At 33.1% G+C, this 17,914-nt stretch overlaps 1 protein-coding gene across 3 annotated transcripts in view; it reads right to left on the minus strand.

Annotated features, from left to right (window-relative positions):
- Positions 1–7,547: 7,547 nt before the first annotated feature.
- The window catches only part of LOC105210268 (protein unzipped), a 92,862-nt gene continuing 82,495 nt past the window's right edge, over positions 7,548–17,914 (minus strand). For all 3 annotated transcript variants that reach the window (XM_054234850.1, XM_011181089.3, XM_011181090.3), the window contains 3 exons: positions 9,670–10,575; positions 8,803–9,152; positions 7,548–8,746 (listed from right to left, as the gene is read on the minus strand). In XM_054234850.1, the coding sequence (XP_054090825.1) occupies positions 8,318–8,746; positions 8,803–9,152; positions 9,670–10,417 (1,527 nt within the window). In that variant the 5' untranslated portion in view covers positions 10,418–10,575 and the 3' untranslated portion in view covers positions 7,548–8,317. The remainder of the gene's footprint in view (positions 8,747–8,802; positions 9,153–9,669; positions 10,576–17,914) is intronic.

Genomic DNA, 17,914 nt, shown 5'->3' on the forward strand with positions numbered 1-17,914 from the left:
ACGCATATATGCAGAGAACATACATTCAGCGCACACTGTGCTAAAGTGCAATAACTAAGAATTCTTAGAGAGAAAAGAATTGCGAGGCATAAACACCACAAAAATGCAGTCAGCTAAAAATGAATTGTAACAAGAAAAAAAATGCAATAAACAATGCACAAAATCATGAAGCGCAAAGCAACTGCGAAAAATGTTCACTCTCCTTATAGTATAGTACTCATATATTCGACCGTCGAAATGAAGTTGCTTGGTTGAGGGCTGCAATGAAATGTATTTTTTGTCACAGTTGAGTGCGCTCAAGGGCACGTTATGGTGTGTGGGCGCTGCGGACAGTGGGTGCAAGCAAAGAGAGATAGATTTTGAGATTATTTTTGTGGTTTGGAGGAGCTGGTGCTGTCTTCAAGAAATTTGTTTTAAAGAAATTATTTTGTAATTTAAATAGGTAATATATATTGGTATACCTAAAGCTCCTTGACAATGGAGACCTGAAATCTTTAATAAGGTCATCCATCATCTTTGTCAGAACACTATTTGTCTTGACAGCACTATATTATCCAACGATCTCTGGCCCAATAATTCCTAATGAAAGATCGTTTGCCAGGATTGAATTTATTGAAAGTTAATTCTTGAACAATACTGCTTTGACCAGCTGGGTTATGTCGATTAGAGTGTTATTACATGAAGACTTGTCTTTTGGTTATTTTGTCTTCTCATTTACCAGGAATTAAGCTTAGAGTATTATACAAATATCTTGTGAATGGAAGAAAATTATACTCTCTTTGGGTCACTGAGTTCTCACAAGAGATCTAATGATCAATTTTATAGAAAAAGAGTCTTTAAGAGTAATATGGTGCACCTTTGTTGATGACCTGTGATCTAACCACGGTAGAGCACATCTACTTTTATTGAACTACAACTTACCGATATTCACGAACTCTCACATGATCTATCGTAACGCTAGGTTTGAAAGAGAGATAATATTCCGGGTTTCAACGATCCAGCAGCCACTTGGAATGCCATTAATTGATCAGATTTTACGAGAGCGAATTTTGAGAAAAAGAGTAATAGGAGAGAGGTAAAAAGAGAGTCATACATTTCTAGAAAAGTAGATCTAAAAACCATCCCACTGTGCACTGGCGCACCAGAACTTCAAAATATCCACCAAAAGCCGTGCGAAAAACGTTCAAAATTCAAATGAATTTATTTTGCGTTGCTTTTCGCCCCCAAAATCGCTGAAGCATTTAATTTGCGGAAAGACAACACGCAGTCAAGCAATCAACCAACCAGCCGGCCAACTGAACTAACCAGCAACCTAACTTTTGGCGGTGAACCAAACAGTGCAACGGTCAGCCAACCAAGGGATGCACAGCGGCAAAAGAAAATCTGCATAAACAACAACAACAATAACAAAAACATTAAAATAAATATAATGCGCAACAGCTGTTGGTGCAACATTTTTTTTTTTGGTGTTTGTTGTGGTTTGATGCAGTTGCCCTCGGACATGCGCAACAAAATTTATTTAATTTATGTACAAAGGTGTCACATTGACTGGCTTTAATTAATGTTGCACGCGAAAGTTTACATTTTCACCAAGAGGGGGAGAGAAAAGGGCGTAGCTGGGTCAGCGCTGAAGCGTAAACTGTTAACTGCAATTCTTTTATGAAGAAAGACCAATTTTTTTTTTTCATACTCTCCCACACATTACTATTAAGTTGACAATCAACTGTCACAGCTTAGTTATTAATTGCTGTAAAGTGCGATTAATTATATGTTAAGGAAAAAATAATAAAAAGTTTCTACAAAAGAAAGATAATTTTTTTTTTCAAAAAAATCTATTTTTTTTTTAATTTATTTTTTAAATATTTTTCTAAACTTTTTTTTGTTTTGTACAATTTTCCAAGCCTACAGCCCTTTTTAAAACCCAACTCACATCTCAATTAGTTTGATGAAGTTCGCATTTAATTTAATTAAATTCAGTGTGTTGTCATGTTTATCAACACCAACAGCACAGAGCACAGAACTCGTCAAAAGCTGGTGATTTTTAAACAAGAGTGTGCTTGCTGTTCAGCATAACAATGCGACTGACCAGCGGCGCTACTGGCAGCAAACCACTGTGACGCGCACTCAGAACATAAATCACACGTGTGCTCTGGCATACAGACGTATGAACTTCATTGGTGTGGGAATATGTAAATGTGTCAGTCGTCATTGTGAAACATTGACAACATAACAATACAAAAAGGTGCAGATTTATTGATTACTTGACAGTTTCACACTACGGTTCTGATAACTGAAGACTAACATGAGCTAGATTACACTAAAAAACGGTATATTTATATAGATATTTTTAAAATTGCCTACCCACTAATCATAATAACTGGACGCTTTCATTGTCTGTGCAGATATATTTTAGAACAGGAGAAAGCCTCAAAATACTCAGAAGATCTCGAACAAAATTGGTTCTTAAGTAAGAAATATGGGGATGAAAGGAGCTATTCTTAGAAAGAAAGAATCTTAAAAGACATATTAGTGCCTAGTTTATAAAGAACCCAAAATCATAACGCCTCACAAATTAGTTGAATTGTTTGGCATATCTTAATTCAAAAATCAAAATATCTCATTAACTTCTACATTAATAATCCCTTAATTAATAGCTGATCACCTTCAGTAGCGAGAAAAAATGTTGGCTTGAAAGGCGAAGTCCTGACACTTGCACCATAGAACATTTACTTTCCATTTGATATGTACATACTTTTTGGAAAGTTGTTATGTTCTGTAGTCCTCATTAGAGAATAATTACCTCAAGACAAAGTTAATAAAAATCGTTCGACATACATATCTGTTAAATATCTTAAGAAGAAAAGAAAGAACCAGCAGCTCAGCTCATACATTAGGCTATTCTACCTTACTTCCATTTCCCCTGATCAATAACCTTCTGATATATAAAATATTTTTAAATGAAGGCTTGCCCTCCTCATTTTACATAGAAACGCGTAATAATGAACTGGAGAGGTCGGTCTGTTGCTAGATCCCTGATAATATTATAGAAAAGAATTTTATGAAAAGCCGTCACCATACGGATTTAGTTTAAAATATATTGTCGAGCAGTTCATACAAATATTTTCAATCCTATCCTCTCCGATCCGTGGGAAAGGCCAATATGATTTGACTCCAACTTTTTTGGACCTTACAAATTTTAATATCCAAATTTGTTCTCCATGTTAGAGCGGATCGGCCTTTTCTTCGGCTACCTTGCGGATTCGCGTCGGAGATTAAAACTCACTTCATTTATAAATACAAAACCATATAGCCTAAGGCTTCTCTCTATCGAGTCTTTAATCTTAGTTTTGCTTCAGACTTACGGATTACTTTCTATTCTCCATATGATTGTCCTTATTAGATATATGTATACCGCTGTAGACGTCAATGTAGTGATCGACTTTGACTCAATCCAATGCTTTCCACTTTCAAAAGGTTTTCTTGTTTTATATAAAGCTTAGAATCTATAAACATATACAACCTTATTTCTTCGAAGGGTCACTTTTTCTACAGCAGATCAAAGAGCTTAGCTTAAGGTGTTCTTAAATTGATCTATCTCGCATGTATGATCAGTTGGATCATATATTAGGTAACGCTAGCTTCAAGAAATGCTTACAAACACTCAATACGCATGCTCAATGGAATTTAAAGCACTTTCTGCTTTCATACTTACCACCATAGTGTCGAATATGTTAAATTTAGATAAACATCTGCCTCCGTGTGAGACATTTCAAGCCAACTAAGGTGTCACTTTGTAGAATCACATAAACAAATCTTCTCAATTTGTATGCTAGAGTGTGTGACAATTTTATTATCTGTGGACAAGCACTAAAACTGCGACACAGTAGACATTTTCGATGAAATGAAATGGAAGTCACATATCAATTTAGTGGCTGGGCGCGACGCAGCGCCGTCCATTTATGGACGCCATAGAAACGCAGCCGGTTTAACAATTGACCGACTTGCACACCCGTGCAGGTGTAGAATTGAATTTACAACGTTTTGTAAAAGGGTTAATTAGAAAGTACGTGTGGCAAATACGAAATCACTGCATTATAGGCAAAGTGGAAGTAGAGCCATAATAGACATACTAAGCAGTGCCATCGTTTTACTATGGCTCACCAAAAAAGGTTAAGGTTGTTAGAACGAAAATCATAAAATTGTCTAGTCGAAAACCAAATTATAGTCTAACTGGCGTTTAGAATTGTGGGAAATCAATTGACATACTAGAATTGTGTAGAATTATTAGGTGCTACATTTGAGTTGCCTTGAAAGCTCTTCCAAGTATGGTCTAATGTAACCAATAAAAATTCTTAACTTCTTACATTAGCTGTAATACTTTGTTTATACATATTGGAATATAAATAAATAGCGCTACTGCCATATGCCAGTTAATATATATGTACTTACATAGTTCTGCCGCCCTTTCATTTAATGCCGACTTTATTAATTTTATGGCCTTGTAATTGCATTTAAGTATCTCCAATTTAGTGGAGTGCACTTTCTAAAAATTGAATTAGAAAATTAGAATTTTTTTCGTGAAAGTGTTTAGAAGTGTAATATATTATTCTTTTAATAACATATATATAAAAAATAATATAAAAATATTAATAAATTATAATAAATTATTATTAAAATATTTGAAACATTTTTTATTTGAAAAAAAATTTTTTTTTTTCGTGTTAAAAATAAATTTTAATTTTTTATGCTTTCCCAGTATCATGTTTCATGTTTTTTAATATATAAATTATTTTAAATATAGCAAATCTGATTTTTCTCATTTTAATTTTATGTATAAAATGTAACTAATAAATAAGCAAATATTTATTACAATATAGAAATACAAAATAAAAACCATTAATTAATTTTTCTTTTTTAGTATTTTTTTCTAGGAAAATATAAATTATAAAAGAATATATATTTCATTTTTTAAGCAGAATTTCTCAAAATTAAACATTTTTATTAAAAATATAGGAAATTAAGTATAGAAAATAATTTATTAATTAAAAAAACATGTACAATTTTACTGCAAAAGCGTAAAACAATAAAATTTATATAAATTATTTATAAATAAAAATTATTTAAAAAAAAAAATATTTTTTCAATAAAAATGTTATAAGAAACCACTTAAACAATTGCGAATGTTTTTTAACTCTTACTTTGAAAGTATAAAAATACAAAATTGTAAAAAACTATGAAAATAATTTTTTACACAAAAAATTAAAGCACATATTTTTAATAAAACAAAACTATAAAAAATATATATATTTTTAATAAAAATCCATAAATTATAAAAATATAAATGAAATAAATAAATAAATTATAAAAAATGTTTTTTAATAAAAAACAATTATAAATAAAGTTTATCAAAATTACATTTGTAATAAAAAAATACAAATTAATTAGAAATAGTAAAAAAATAATAAATTTGCGTCCAAAAACATATATATAAAAAAATAAAAAATAAAAAATTTTTTTAGTAAAAATTAATAAATATTTTTTTAATAAATAACCTATAAGAAATATTTTAAATAAAAGAAGTATAAATAAAGTTACATTTTTAATAAAAAAAAAAAAACAATATAAATTAATAAGAAATAGTACACAAAATAAGAAATTCGTGTCCAAAAATATATAAAAAAATATTTTATAGTTTTTTTTAAGTATTTTTTATATAGAAAACATAAGTTAAAAATATATAAAAAAAATTATTTTAAAATATATTAAAAAACGAATAATGCTACACTAAATAAATTATTTTTTATATATATACATGTTAAATTTTTATTAATATGTTTTATAAAAACAAATTAATTAATTTGAAATCTGCCTTACAGATTTTCATATACAAATTCTAAACAATTTCACGACCTTGAGAGTTGTAATAAAAATTCCAAACTCCACAAAATGTTTGAACTTTTTTAAAAACAAATTTATAACGCTATAAGTTGCATAAAAAAAATCTAATTGAACTTTATGAACTATGCCGCCTCCCACAAAAATTAAATAAAAATACATGATATTTTTATTTTTTGTTTTAACATATTTGTATTATAATGAAATTAAAATTTATATTAAAATTAAATAATTTACAAATATTTTTAAAAATTATTTTCAAAGTGATAATATGAAGTAATTGTTGATTCAATATTATTAATTTATTTAGAGTCGGTTTTATTAGTTTTTGGAATATTGTAAGAATTTTTAGCTGCTTTCATTATGTCTGAACGGTTATGGTTACACGTACAACTCGATAAGTATATTTTACAAAATTTTGATTTTTAAATAGTTTTTATTTATTCAGACTCATTTTACTTAGAAAAAAATTAGAATGCCTTTCTATTTTCTATTCCTCTATTGAATATTATAGATTTTTAATGGTTCCAAATATTTGGTTTGAAATAATATTTTTTAATGTATACCGAGCGAAATTTGTATAATTTTTAGAATTTTTGAGTCTGTCTAAAAAATGTGTGGCAGCAACCGGACTATTCAAAAACAGTGTTTGCCATTTACATATTTGCTTACATTTTATTTATTTTTTTATTTCAGCTGAAAATCATTATTTTTTATTTTTATTTTATTTTTAATATTTATATTTTATTTCTTCATTTCATTACTAAACAATTTCAAATAAAATAACTATTTGTGGCAATTCAATGTTGCAATAAAATTACTGGTTTATTTGTATAAATTTCATAAATTCAAGGAATGTTGTTGTACAATTTAATTTAAAATATTAAAAAAAAACAATTACCATATACATTTACATATATATAAAGCAAATATAGCTTCTTCAATTGTTTTTGCGCAAAAAAAAAATATTTTTTTATTGCAGTAAATGAAATATATACATACACATAAAGCAAATTTAGCAAATTCAGCGCTTCAAAAAAATAACTTTTTCGCAGCAATTAAATATATTTCAAAGGAAAATTTTTATTTTTTTTATTTTTTATTATTTTTTTTAATATTTCAATTCAATAATTTTCAAATTGTTTCACTTGCTTCACTTTATTACTACTATGTATATAGTATATGTATATATGTAAGTGTGTGTGTGTATAATGTACAGTAATAATACAGTAATATAACTTAGCGCTAATTTCGTAAATAAATACAAACACTATATCCACTTGCTGATGCATACGCTGCTCATTTTCCCTATATATATATATATATATATATGTATTTATTACCGTTATTTATTTATTTATTTACTCATTTTTTAGCCTATCCAAACCGTCTTCGAATAATGAAAATTCTCAAATCTGCTTTATGCGCACATTTAAATTATTGTTTTTCTCTATTTTGTTTTTGTTTTTCTTTTATTGTTTTTGGTATTTCTATTACATTATATACTGGCTCATTTGTTTTTGTAATTCTCATTTCATTTACTTGCTGCTCTTCGCTTCATTTTTTTCTGATTTTGCTTTTCTTTTACTTTCTGTTTTCTCTTTACCTCTATTTTCGCTTTTCTTTTACTTTTAATTTCTATTTTTCTTCCATTTTTCTTTCCACTTTTCCCTTTTCCCTACTATTTGCTCACATTTACAGTTACTTGCACATTTTGCTGCACTGGCGCTTACACAATTTGCAGACGGTTAAAACAGGTACAACAACAACTAAACACTAAACGCTAAAATCTATGCTTAATTCAATTTATGCCCAACGCATTGTGTTTACCTATTTTATTTTCATATTTTCAAAAATTATTATTTTTTTGTTTTTGTAAATTTTCGCTCTCACAATTTATTGTGAGATACGCTTTCAATATTCCTTTTACTTATCATTTATTATCTTGCTTGCTATCATAGATTCTTCTTCTTCTTCCTCTTTTTGTAAATTTCATATTTTATTGTATTTCCTCCGCTTTGCATTATTCTTATTGTTTCGCATTACATTCAAAACTTTTGATTTTTTTTTTGATGCTTCAAGTAACTAGCTTTGCACACCAAATACATACATATACAAAGCTAAAACAACAAAAACAAGGTGGGAAAAGCAATAAAAAGTGAGTTTAAAATTACAATAAAAGCTTATTAAGCATAATTGAGAACTTATCAGGAGAGAGAGAAAGAGTGTTTGAGAGATTGAAAGAGAGTGAGATAGGTGGAGTAAGCGAAACTAAAACTTGAGCTTGCAACTCATATGCAATATGCTAATTTAAATCACTTAAGCCTAAAACGCCACGCCCATAAAGCTCCATTATACTCCAACATCCCTCAGCTGCCTACACACCGCCAGCCAATGCTCCAGCCACTTCAGCCGACACTCTCTAAATGCCACGCAGCGCCTGCAGACCGCACAGCGTCACCGCACACAGCGCTGTGATCAGCGCATACATTTGTTGTTGCAATTGTGGCGCACTGTTATCCACTGTCACCGCTATGCCAGCCAATGTGGGTTTCTGCTGCTCGGCAGCTAAATTCTCGGGCACCTCACTGGGTATTTCATTGTTCATGGGTGAATCGTGCAGCGTTTTCTCCAACGAATCAGGACCTGAGTGCGTTTCGCCGATGTTCTTCACTTGTACCACAGGCGGTTCGTGCATAGGCACGGGCTCGTGACTGGTGGTTGTGGGATTTGTGGTTGTGGAAGTGGATGTTGTTGAAGTGGTGGTCGTGGTGGGCACAAAGGTGCCGTTCTCAATCCAGTAGACGGGACTGAATTCGAGTTTGACGTCCTTCAAGTAGTTCTTGCGCACCTAAAAGTAAAGTCAATTAGTTAAAAAATTTTGTAAAGCAAGCTTCAACTACTCACATCCGCAGAGATCTTGCGTGACACGCTGTCTTCAATGCCATAATAGAAGGCGTAGAGCTTGGCGGTGTAGGGCGCTTCAAGCGTCACATAGTTACCCTTGAGCGTTACATTCAATGCGGTACCGGGCCAGAGTTTTGTATGCACCGATTTGGTTTCAGAACGTTTCTCCACATATTTCAGACCCCATTTAACTTCTACGGGCACTTTAGCATCCTTCTCATAGACTTTCGTGGGCAGACCTCGTGCCACACCCTCATGTGAACCCCAGTACTGTATATAGTCGAATTCGTAGGTCATCACGGACTCCACGAGTATGTACATATCGCCACGGTTGGCCAACACGCTGGAGGCTGAATTTGGAAGGGAGTAAGAAATCAAATTAATAACCAGAATTTCAGATTTTTCATTTTTAAACAATTCCTATCCTAATGAATTCATTCCCAATACAGTTAGTTGGGATCCTCAGTATTCGGAGAATTCGGGAATATAACAATTAACAACAAGAAAATTCGTCCGGGTTTTGAAACAGCATGTGTCTTGGACACACTTGTTTCAGGAGATTTCGAGCTCTGGTGATCCACAATCTCCGGAACATAGAAGTTCGCGAAGATACGGATTTTAAATGGACTCGATTAAATCAAGACTTCTTCTGAATACTGATTTGTAAGGAACCCGAAAAAATAAGTTTCAGAAGTGTTTTTAAAACGAAAACCTCTGCTATAATGAATTCGGGCCCCAAAGGGGTATTTGATAAAAGCGGAGGATTATAACTTGATATTGGGTTTACAATTTTAAGTTTGCTTTGATCTTAAGAGAAGAAGGTATAAGTTTTTTTCCACTCCACATTCTTCCATCTTCACCACTTACCTAAATCGGTAATATTCTCGCGCATTTCCAAACGTATGTTACTCAATTTGATGTCCTTCAGCTCATAACGGAACGGCTCAGTCTCGACCAATACCTCACCCTCTTCATAGTCCTTGTCATTACCATTCTCAATCACCTTGATTTTACCCAAACCCAACGGGTCCAAACGACCCAAATTGTAGTCGGCACCCCAATGCTCAGTGCCTTGCTCGCCACTGGCCGGCGCCTTATGCCGTCCAATGTAGTCATCCTCACCGATACGTATGGCGCCGATGGGAATGCCAGCATTGAATTTGCGCCAATGCTTCCAAATAATCTTGCCCAGATTTCCCTTATTCACCAGCACATCGAACTGTTCGTACTTGCCGTGCTTGTAATGCGCTGCGACGCACACATGCGATTGCTGTATCTTCTCCGTGTGACCGCTGGTGGTGATGCCCTCGATGGTCACGCGACACACATAGATCGGATAGTGTTCGTCCTCGGTAACATATTTGCCACCCTCGACCGCATACTGCAATTGCTTCGGGTCCTTGGGGTCGTATGTTTCCCAGACCAGCGTGCTGGAGGTGACCAGCTGGCCGAGCTGTGTGGAAGCGTTTGTATAGGTGAGCACCGGATGCACTGAGGCGTTGGTCGGTGCAATCACATGCACTAAGAGTATTGTGGCGGCCAGTAGTAGTGTGTTGAAGTGTTGCATTTTATGTTTCGGTTGTAGTTGTTGTCTTTGTCTGCAGCTTGTTAACATCGTGGCGTGTCCTTTCGCTGTGTGTGTGAAGATATATTCAAGTAATGCTGATTATTGTTGAGCGGAAGTTGATAGGACAAATTCAATTTAATTCACTTTATAGTTGTTGTTGGTTGCTTGTATGCTATGCTTTTGATTGATTGCTTGATTGTTGAAAGCTGTAAAGGGAAGAAGATAGAGGAAATTCGTTAATACTGACATACAGGAGAAGGATGTGTTAAATGCTATTGAATATAAATCAGTGTATGTATATGTATATACTGAAATATTATATATAAGGCTCCCCCAAGTTTCATACATACCCCCATATCAGTTCCAGTTGTCTTATGGTCACTTAACGACAACCATAGTAATGCTACGGTTTCATTAATATACATGGATTTTTATCACTTTCATTTAATTTATTTCCTTCTACGTCATTAAAAAAGTAATCGATACATTAAAACAATTAACATAGTATACTCTATTAGTATATCCAGTTCCATTAGAGACCACTATTTCCCCAAAAATAATGCTGAAAGTGTTGCTTTAAATCACAGCGATATTCAATTAAAGCTTCCTACAATTTAATTTAGAGACACTTAAAGAATCCTTCACCACCCACTAAGAATTTTAATATCTAATTAACTCCTAAAGACGCGCTATACTTCTGGTTAGAACCTAAGTTCTATCAAATGCATTTCTCCCATAAAAAGTGCACTCATAAAATCCATTTTCAGATGGAAGACGTCTTAAATATTTTAAACTTCTTCAAAGAAGAGATTTTTTGTTGCAAAATCCACCTAATATAGGCTTCCTCATACTAAAACTCCTTTCATTTGTACGCTAACTCTCGTCAAACACGCCTTTTCAGTGGTGTTTATGGAAATACAACCTTAATTTGGGAAAAAATTCATCTGTGCTGTGGAAAATTCATCTGAGCTCAGTTTAATATTGATCTTAAAGTTTTCTAAGCTCAGATGGACATACTTAATACTTCTCTATGAACACAAAAGTTTAAATTCGAGTTTAAGAACAACAGAAGTTGTTTTCTCTTTAGAGAAAACTGTTAATAAAATACTGTCTGGATACTAGATCGCTTAAATATGTTATACTAGGATATACATGAAGACCACATAGGAAACATATTACTAATTTTCCTTGAATTCGGACTTAAAATGCATGTCTGATAGCTTAATTCAACTGAAGGATCGTAAACAGCGGACTTCTACTTATCTTGTGACCTTGGAAGTCTTACTTAGTTTTTATTTAAAGTTGGATACCTTGGCTGGAAGGTATTCCATAATAAATCTTAATTTAAAAATAATCTTTCTTAGATCATCCGAATATCAAGAGCTTTACTGAAGATCTTTACCTTGTTACAATAGGTTCTTTTCGAAATCTGGAGTTTATGAATTCAAGCTTTCTTTACCAATTAGATTCGGAACCTTAGCCTAGGATTAGGAAAGTTTTTTAAGAACACCTAATACAAACAGGGTTGCTCCTCACATGAGCTTTTCCAACAGCGACATCTTTCGTAAACTCAAGATTTAAATGTATTCTAACTCAGTATCTCGATAGCAATGAGTTTTGAAATGACTTTTTTCATAAAATTTATTTAAATTGTATATGAGATCGTTCTACATACCTTTTTAAACAAGGATGGAAGATTTGGGGATTATTACCTCAAACTTTTTACCACCCACAATATATGATAGCAGTCAGTTGAGGATATTATAAAGATTACATACATAGAATATCCTCAAAATAACTTCTTTCAAGCAGTGGTATGTAGTTCCTTTGTTAATTCTACCAAACAGTTGCTAAAATTTCTCACAACTCTACAGCATACTACACTTGCTAAAGATACATTGTGCAATTTCAGAGATTATTATCTGTGCAAATGCCACAAAAGCACTTTACTCCACACTTTCGGCACGAAAACTCTGCAAATTGTGCACAGAGTTGCATTGTAGCGCTGCTGCTTCTTCTCCTTACTCTTTTTCATAGTTGTCATGTTACTATGAATACTGAAGTGTGTAAAAAGAGAGATAGTATGAGTGACGCATTGTAGTGAGATACAAAGCCTTTACTAGTTGCTAGCGACAAATTACATTTAAGTTGAGGCAAATAGTAACACAAAAGGATCAGCTGAAAGGCTGAAGTCATATGGAGTACAAAAACTATTGTAATTTCCGTTACATATGAATACTTGCGAGTAAGTTGTATTGTAAGTTTGACAGTATTGGAGAACGGTTTTTTTAGGTTAATAAACTAATAAATCTATTAATAGCTGTATATATGTACAGATATCAAGTATATATATGAAAATATCTGGCAAGTTTATGGTCATCTACTATTTATGGTGCCACAAGCAATAGCATAAAGTGCTAATGCAGCTATTTTTATAGTCGGTTATAGTATGAACACTCTCGCCATTCATTACAACTCATGTTAGAGATATACATATATACATACATAAGTGTGTGTGCGTATAGAATTTCTTTTGTCTCACAGGTGTCATACGGTTGGGAATACTGCCATTGTTGGCTTGTCTACGTGGGTCAATCAATGGCCATAGTCATTGATCATTAGTTGTGACAATGTCAGACAAATCCCCAGGAAAGTGTTATGACATAAACTAATACATATATACCTACATACATATAATACATACAATCTTAGATACGTATATACATATATATATGCTCATTTGGAGGCAAAACAATGTATAGCATAACAATATGAATGGCGACCACCTGTGCTATACAAATATGAACTGATGTTTATACTTCTATTATACACACATAGATACTTTCATATAAAAATGTACATACATATATATATGTCTGTAACTATGATATGTCATACGATAGCAAGCCATTTGTTAAAGTGGCGAAGAGCTTAATGAACTTCATTAATAAAGTAACTTACATAGATGCTATATAAAAGTGAATATACAACTATATATAGACATTTAGACTTACTAGCAAACTCACAATAGCTAAAGTATTTATGTAGAAACTGTTTATAAAATACTCGGCAATGTCAGTTGGGCGCAACTTTGTGGCACATAGAGTTGACTATAACGTAATCAGCAGCCACCTTAAACCAGGACAAACACACTATTATGTATACATACTTATACATAAATATACATATATCATATATCCACATACCCACCCACATTTCAACACATGTTCAACAAAATCGCTTTTAAATGCCGGAAGTTGAGCACACAACCAACGAAATGCCTATCACATAAAATTAAAATCCAAACAACAACAATAAAAACTTTCGCATATCACACCAGCGCCAACCTTGCGAGTACTTCCAAGCGTTTTAATGTGTTCATTAGACGCCGGCGCCATTGTTTATCAGCTGGTTTTCATGTCCGGTATCGCTCAGAACAAGCTCAAATGCGCTGGCATGCGAACCTCACACGCACACAACACACACTCATCGCTGAAATTTACAAAATGCTTGTCCAACATGCAACATGCGTCCTTACAACAACAATAGTCACAATCAACCAACAAAACATTGCCACATGACATAGCAACGCGACAAATTGAATGTCCTGTTCGAGTTGTTTGCGCCACAAGAGAGTCAACCAAATATTCATACAATGACCGACCCAAGTGTTGACTGGTTGGTATTTTTGAATGAAAACTGTCCGGCACTGAAGTGACGAGTGTAAATTTGCCCAGTTAGATAATGTGTATTGATTTGAAACTAGTGTAAAACGGACCAGTCTTGGGCTATACATTTTTTTAGTCAAGAAAGCTTCTTATTGAATTTTTGATGGACTGGTGAAGATTAAAAATGTAACCTTTGTGGTTTTAACTTCAATAATCACGAATATATCGACCACGACATACTCAACCACAAAATTTAGTCATCTATCTTAAAGAAACCCTAAAGGTTTTTCGAACAATTTTTATTACAGGTCTTTTCAAATTTATTGCAGGTAAAAATTATCAAATTTCTTCGACAGAATATTCTAAAATGAGAGCAGGTCCTGACAGGAATATTTACCACGAAGACTTTTACAATTATTTGTATTTAATTGCTGTTCTGCCTTCATTAGGTGCCCCTTTATAGTATGTTACTTTTTGAGAGAAATCTTCCTACGGTTCATCAACTGTCCAGTTGGTCCACAAAAAATAGGAGGCTATGCCTACATTTTTTACCAAACGAACCTAACCTCAATCTACCAATCCTTTAAAAAAGTAAGCAGTACTTTCCAAAATCAAATCGACTACCTCTCACTACAGGGTTCGGGCAAGTACCCGTACAAGCACGTATACTTCGGTGCGTTTGAGTGAGCAAACTCAATTATGTCTAATGCGGAAATAGGTGTGTGTATATACTGTAAGTGTGTTTAAGGTGACTAGGATGGTGGCGCAAAGGCAGGCGGTATCAACAAAGGAGTAAAATTTCGTAGTAAACATTGCTGACTGAGCGTCATTAATTTGTTTGTTTAAGGACTAAGGCGCCAATAGATAGCCAGACAGTTGGGTAGTAAAAGTTACACTGAGGACATTTTTAAAAATAATTTAGTAAGAAATATCTAAATAATGAAAATACTATTATTAAAGTCTGGAGAAAGTATTATGAATCTTATTCTAACACCCTGTACTTCTTCATTTTGAATTTTTTGTATCGACATTTTACTATCTACTTGAACATAACTTCGAAGTTATAGCATCTAAAGTAGATCTTGATCAATAATTTAGATGCTCATCGATGATTTTCAGTAGATCTTTCATGACTTATATGTATTTAGAGCTCTTAGAAAATATATTAATAATTTTTTTTGGAAAAAAAATCCGTATTTTTTCCAGCGTACCTTTTATTTTGCGCAGAGTGTGAAACTTTGCGTGTTACTTGCTTATTTGCCGCACTGCAATAATCGTATTGACAGTATTATGATGGTTTTAAATTGCATTGCTTATGTGTTTGTTTGTTTGCCAAAGGAATTTCGAGAAATGAGAAGGTCCCACTTTTTCAGGGCAGATAACTGACGTTCAAATTAAAGCGACTCAAATATCAATGAATTGTCTTATTATATGAAAGCGCATTTTAGGGACTGAAGCAAACACTTTGTGGTGAAAAATATATATATTTTTTTCTATAAAAAAGTCAAAAACTTTTATTCAAAAAAGAAAAAAATTCTTTAATAAAATTTATAACAAATTCGAATTCCCTATCAGGTTTTTGAAAAAAAATTGATTTTAAATTAATTAATGGTAAATTAAGTGATGATTCCGGCTTTAATCGGATAAACGGTTCCTACGCCAATTCCATTACATATTAAGTGGTGAATACTGTATGTAATTACACATCTGGGTAAAGATCGCCCTGAAAAAAAGTTATTTCTGTTAATGAACTCTAAATTAGCAGCTAAAAATAACTTTACAGTTACAGCGTCTTAAATTAAAAGTTACAACAACAATAACTATATACATGTAAATAGTCCAAGTATGTATGCAAGCTCTTAAGCTAAAGACAATTGTAACTAATTGTGGCACATTCCAAGGAAATGTTGAACCAAATGCAACCTTGGGTTTTACTGGGTGCTCATTTATAATTGCCTTAATTTGGTATGTCAAAAAAGACTTATATTTCAACTCTGTTAAACACGATTGAGGGTTAAATATTACCAAGGAAAGAAGCTATTTTTTCTATGTTTATGATGAGGAAATTCAACCGAGGAAAATTCTAACAGTGAAATTTTCAATATGTGCTGCATTGGGAAAATATTCTTCGAAATAATTTGGGCGCACCGATAGTCTAACACAGTTAGTTACACTTTTCCGGATGGATAAATTATGAGAAAATAGGGAATCTATCGATTTCGATAAATTTTGATCAATATATCACAATACAATGGCATATTTAATGGACCAGCTCAATATGACATATTAGGTAGAAGAAGGCTCAAGGCTCAACAGCTCTTCGGAGACTTCTGAATATTTGTTACTCTTTACCGACAAGTTATATTCGCTAATTGAGCTGCTACTGTTCTCTAAAAAATTTTCAAAAATCAATTCCTGAAGTGTTTTTGAGACTTAGGTCCCTATTTTATACAATCTCTGTATTTGATGGATATTTAAAAGTAGATTTTTTCTACGGAATCTTTCGAGAATTCCCTTCAATATAGAGAAGAAAGTATACTATAATGTCCATTCTCAACCTTGAGAACTTAACTACAGAGAGATAGTAATTAAAACAAAGCTCTGAATGCGAGGCAATTTAATCGACTAGAAGGTCAAAATTCCAACATTTTCCATTCATCACTTATTAAATTATACAATATTTGTCTAATGCACAGAAAATCTCTCCAAACCGGCTGCACTGCCTAGAAAAGCAGTCAATCGGTTAAATATAACTGAACGAATGGGCTTGTTGCACTTATGGCCCCCTAAAAAGTGGATGCCAGTTATTGGAAAAGACATATCAGTGGCAGCACAGAAATATTAACCGAAAATAATCAACATAAATTATAAAAGCAGTTAAATTCGAAGCAAACACAAATACTTTCTCACACTCACTCATATGCATACATACATACATACATACACACAGAAAGTTGCTTGCATCGTCGCCTGCCCGATACATTACGCCTGAGAAACTTATGTGTGGGATATACCAACAATAAAATTACAACAACAAAAATAACAATAAATAATGAAAATAACAACAAAGCGGCAATGATGTTGCATGTGCCACACGAGCGATGCGGCAGCGATTGCAAAATGCACGAGATTTTCCACAACGGATAACGGCATTATAAATTTTGGTGCACAGTCAACCACGTTTGTGTGTGTGTGTGGTTATTGTAGTAATAGTAAAGCATGCAGCTGGCTGTTTAGTTGTACTGGCAGCGTTTGGTCATAACCACGAATCAACGATGAGGGTCACAGTTCAATGGAGCTCAATTAAATGCGAGTTTGCAGCAGCAGCGGGCAATGCAACAATTGCAACAGTGCAACAGTGGTAGCGGTGGCAGCAACAACAACGGGAATAGCAGCAGCAGTAGGGACAGTAGAGGCAGTAGCTGAGGTGGAAGCGCTGCATAAAATGTAAGCAGCAGTATTTGCTGTTGTTGTTGTAGCAACACATTTAACACCATTCGTTGTTGTTGTTGTTGATTTTGTTACTTTGTTAGCGAGTACGGTGTATTGTTGTTTTATTGGCTATTATTAATATTGTTATTTACACTTTGTTGTTGTTGTTGGTTTGTGTTGTTATTAACACTACAATATATGCTTATATTAATATAACTGTACATGTGTATGTTTGTAGATAGATATGTGGCATTCCGCCTGCAGACCTTTCACTTGGCCACACTATGGTCATAAATCTTGACACACCTCCAGGGTGCAGGGCTTCACTTGACTGCCTGGTGCATAGTAAATGCAATGCACTATAATCTGATAAATATATATGTATATACTTACATATATGTATGTATGTATATAGAGACCTTTGAGTATTATTGCAGTGCACTTG

The sequence above is a fragment of the Zeugodacus cucurbitae genome, chromosome 6 (genome assembly GCF_028554725.1).
Source record: "Zeugodacus cucurbitae isolate PBARC_wt_2022May chromosome 6, idZeuCucr1.2, whole genome shotgun sequence".
NCBI lineage: Eukaryota > Metazoa > Arthropoda > Insecta > Diptera > Tephritidae > Zeugodacus > Zeugodacus cucurbitae.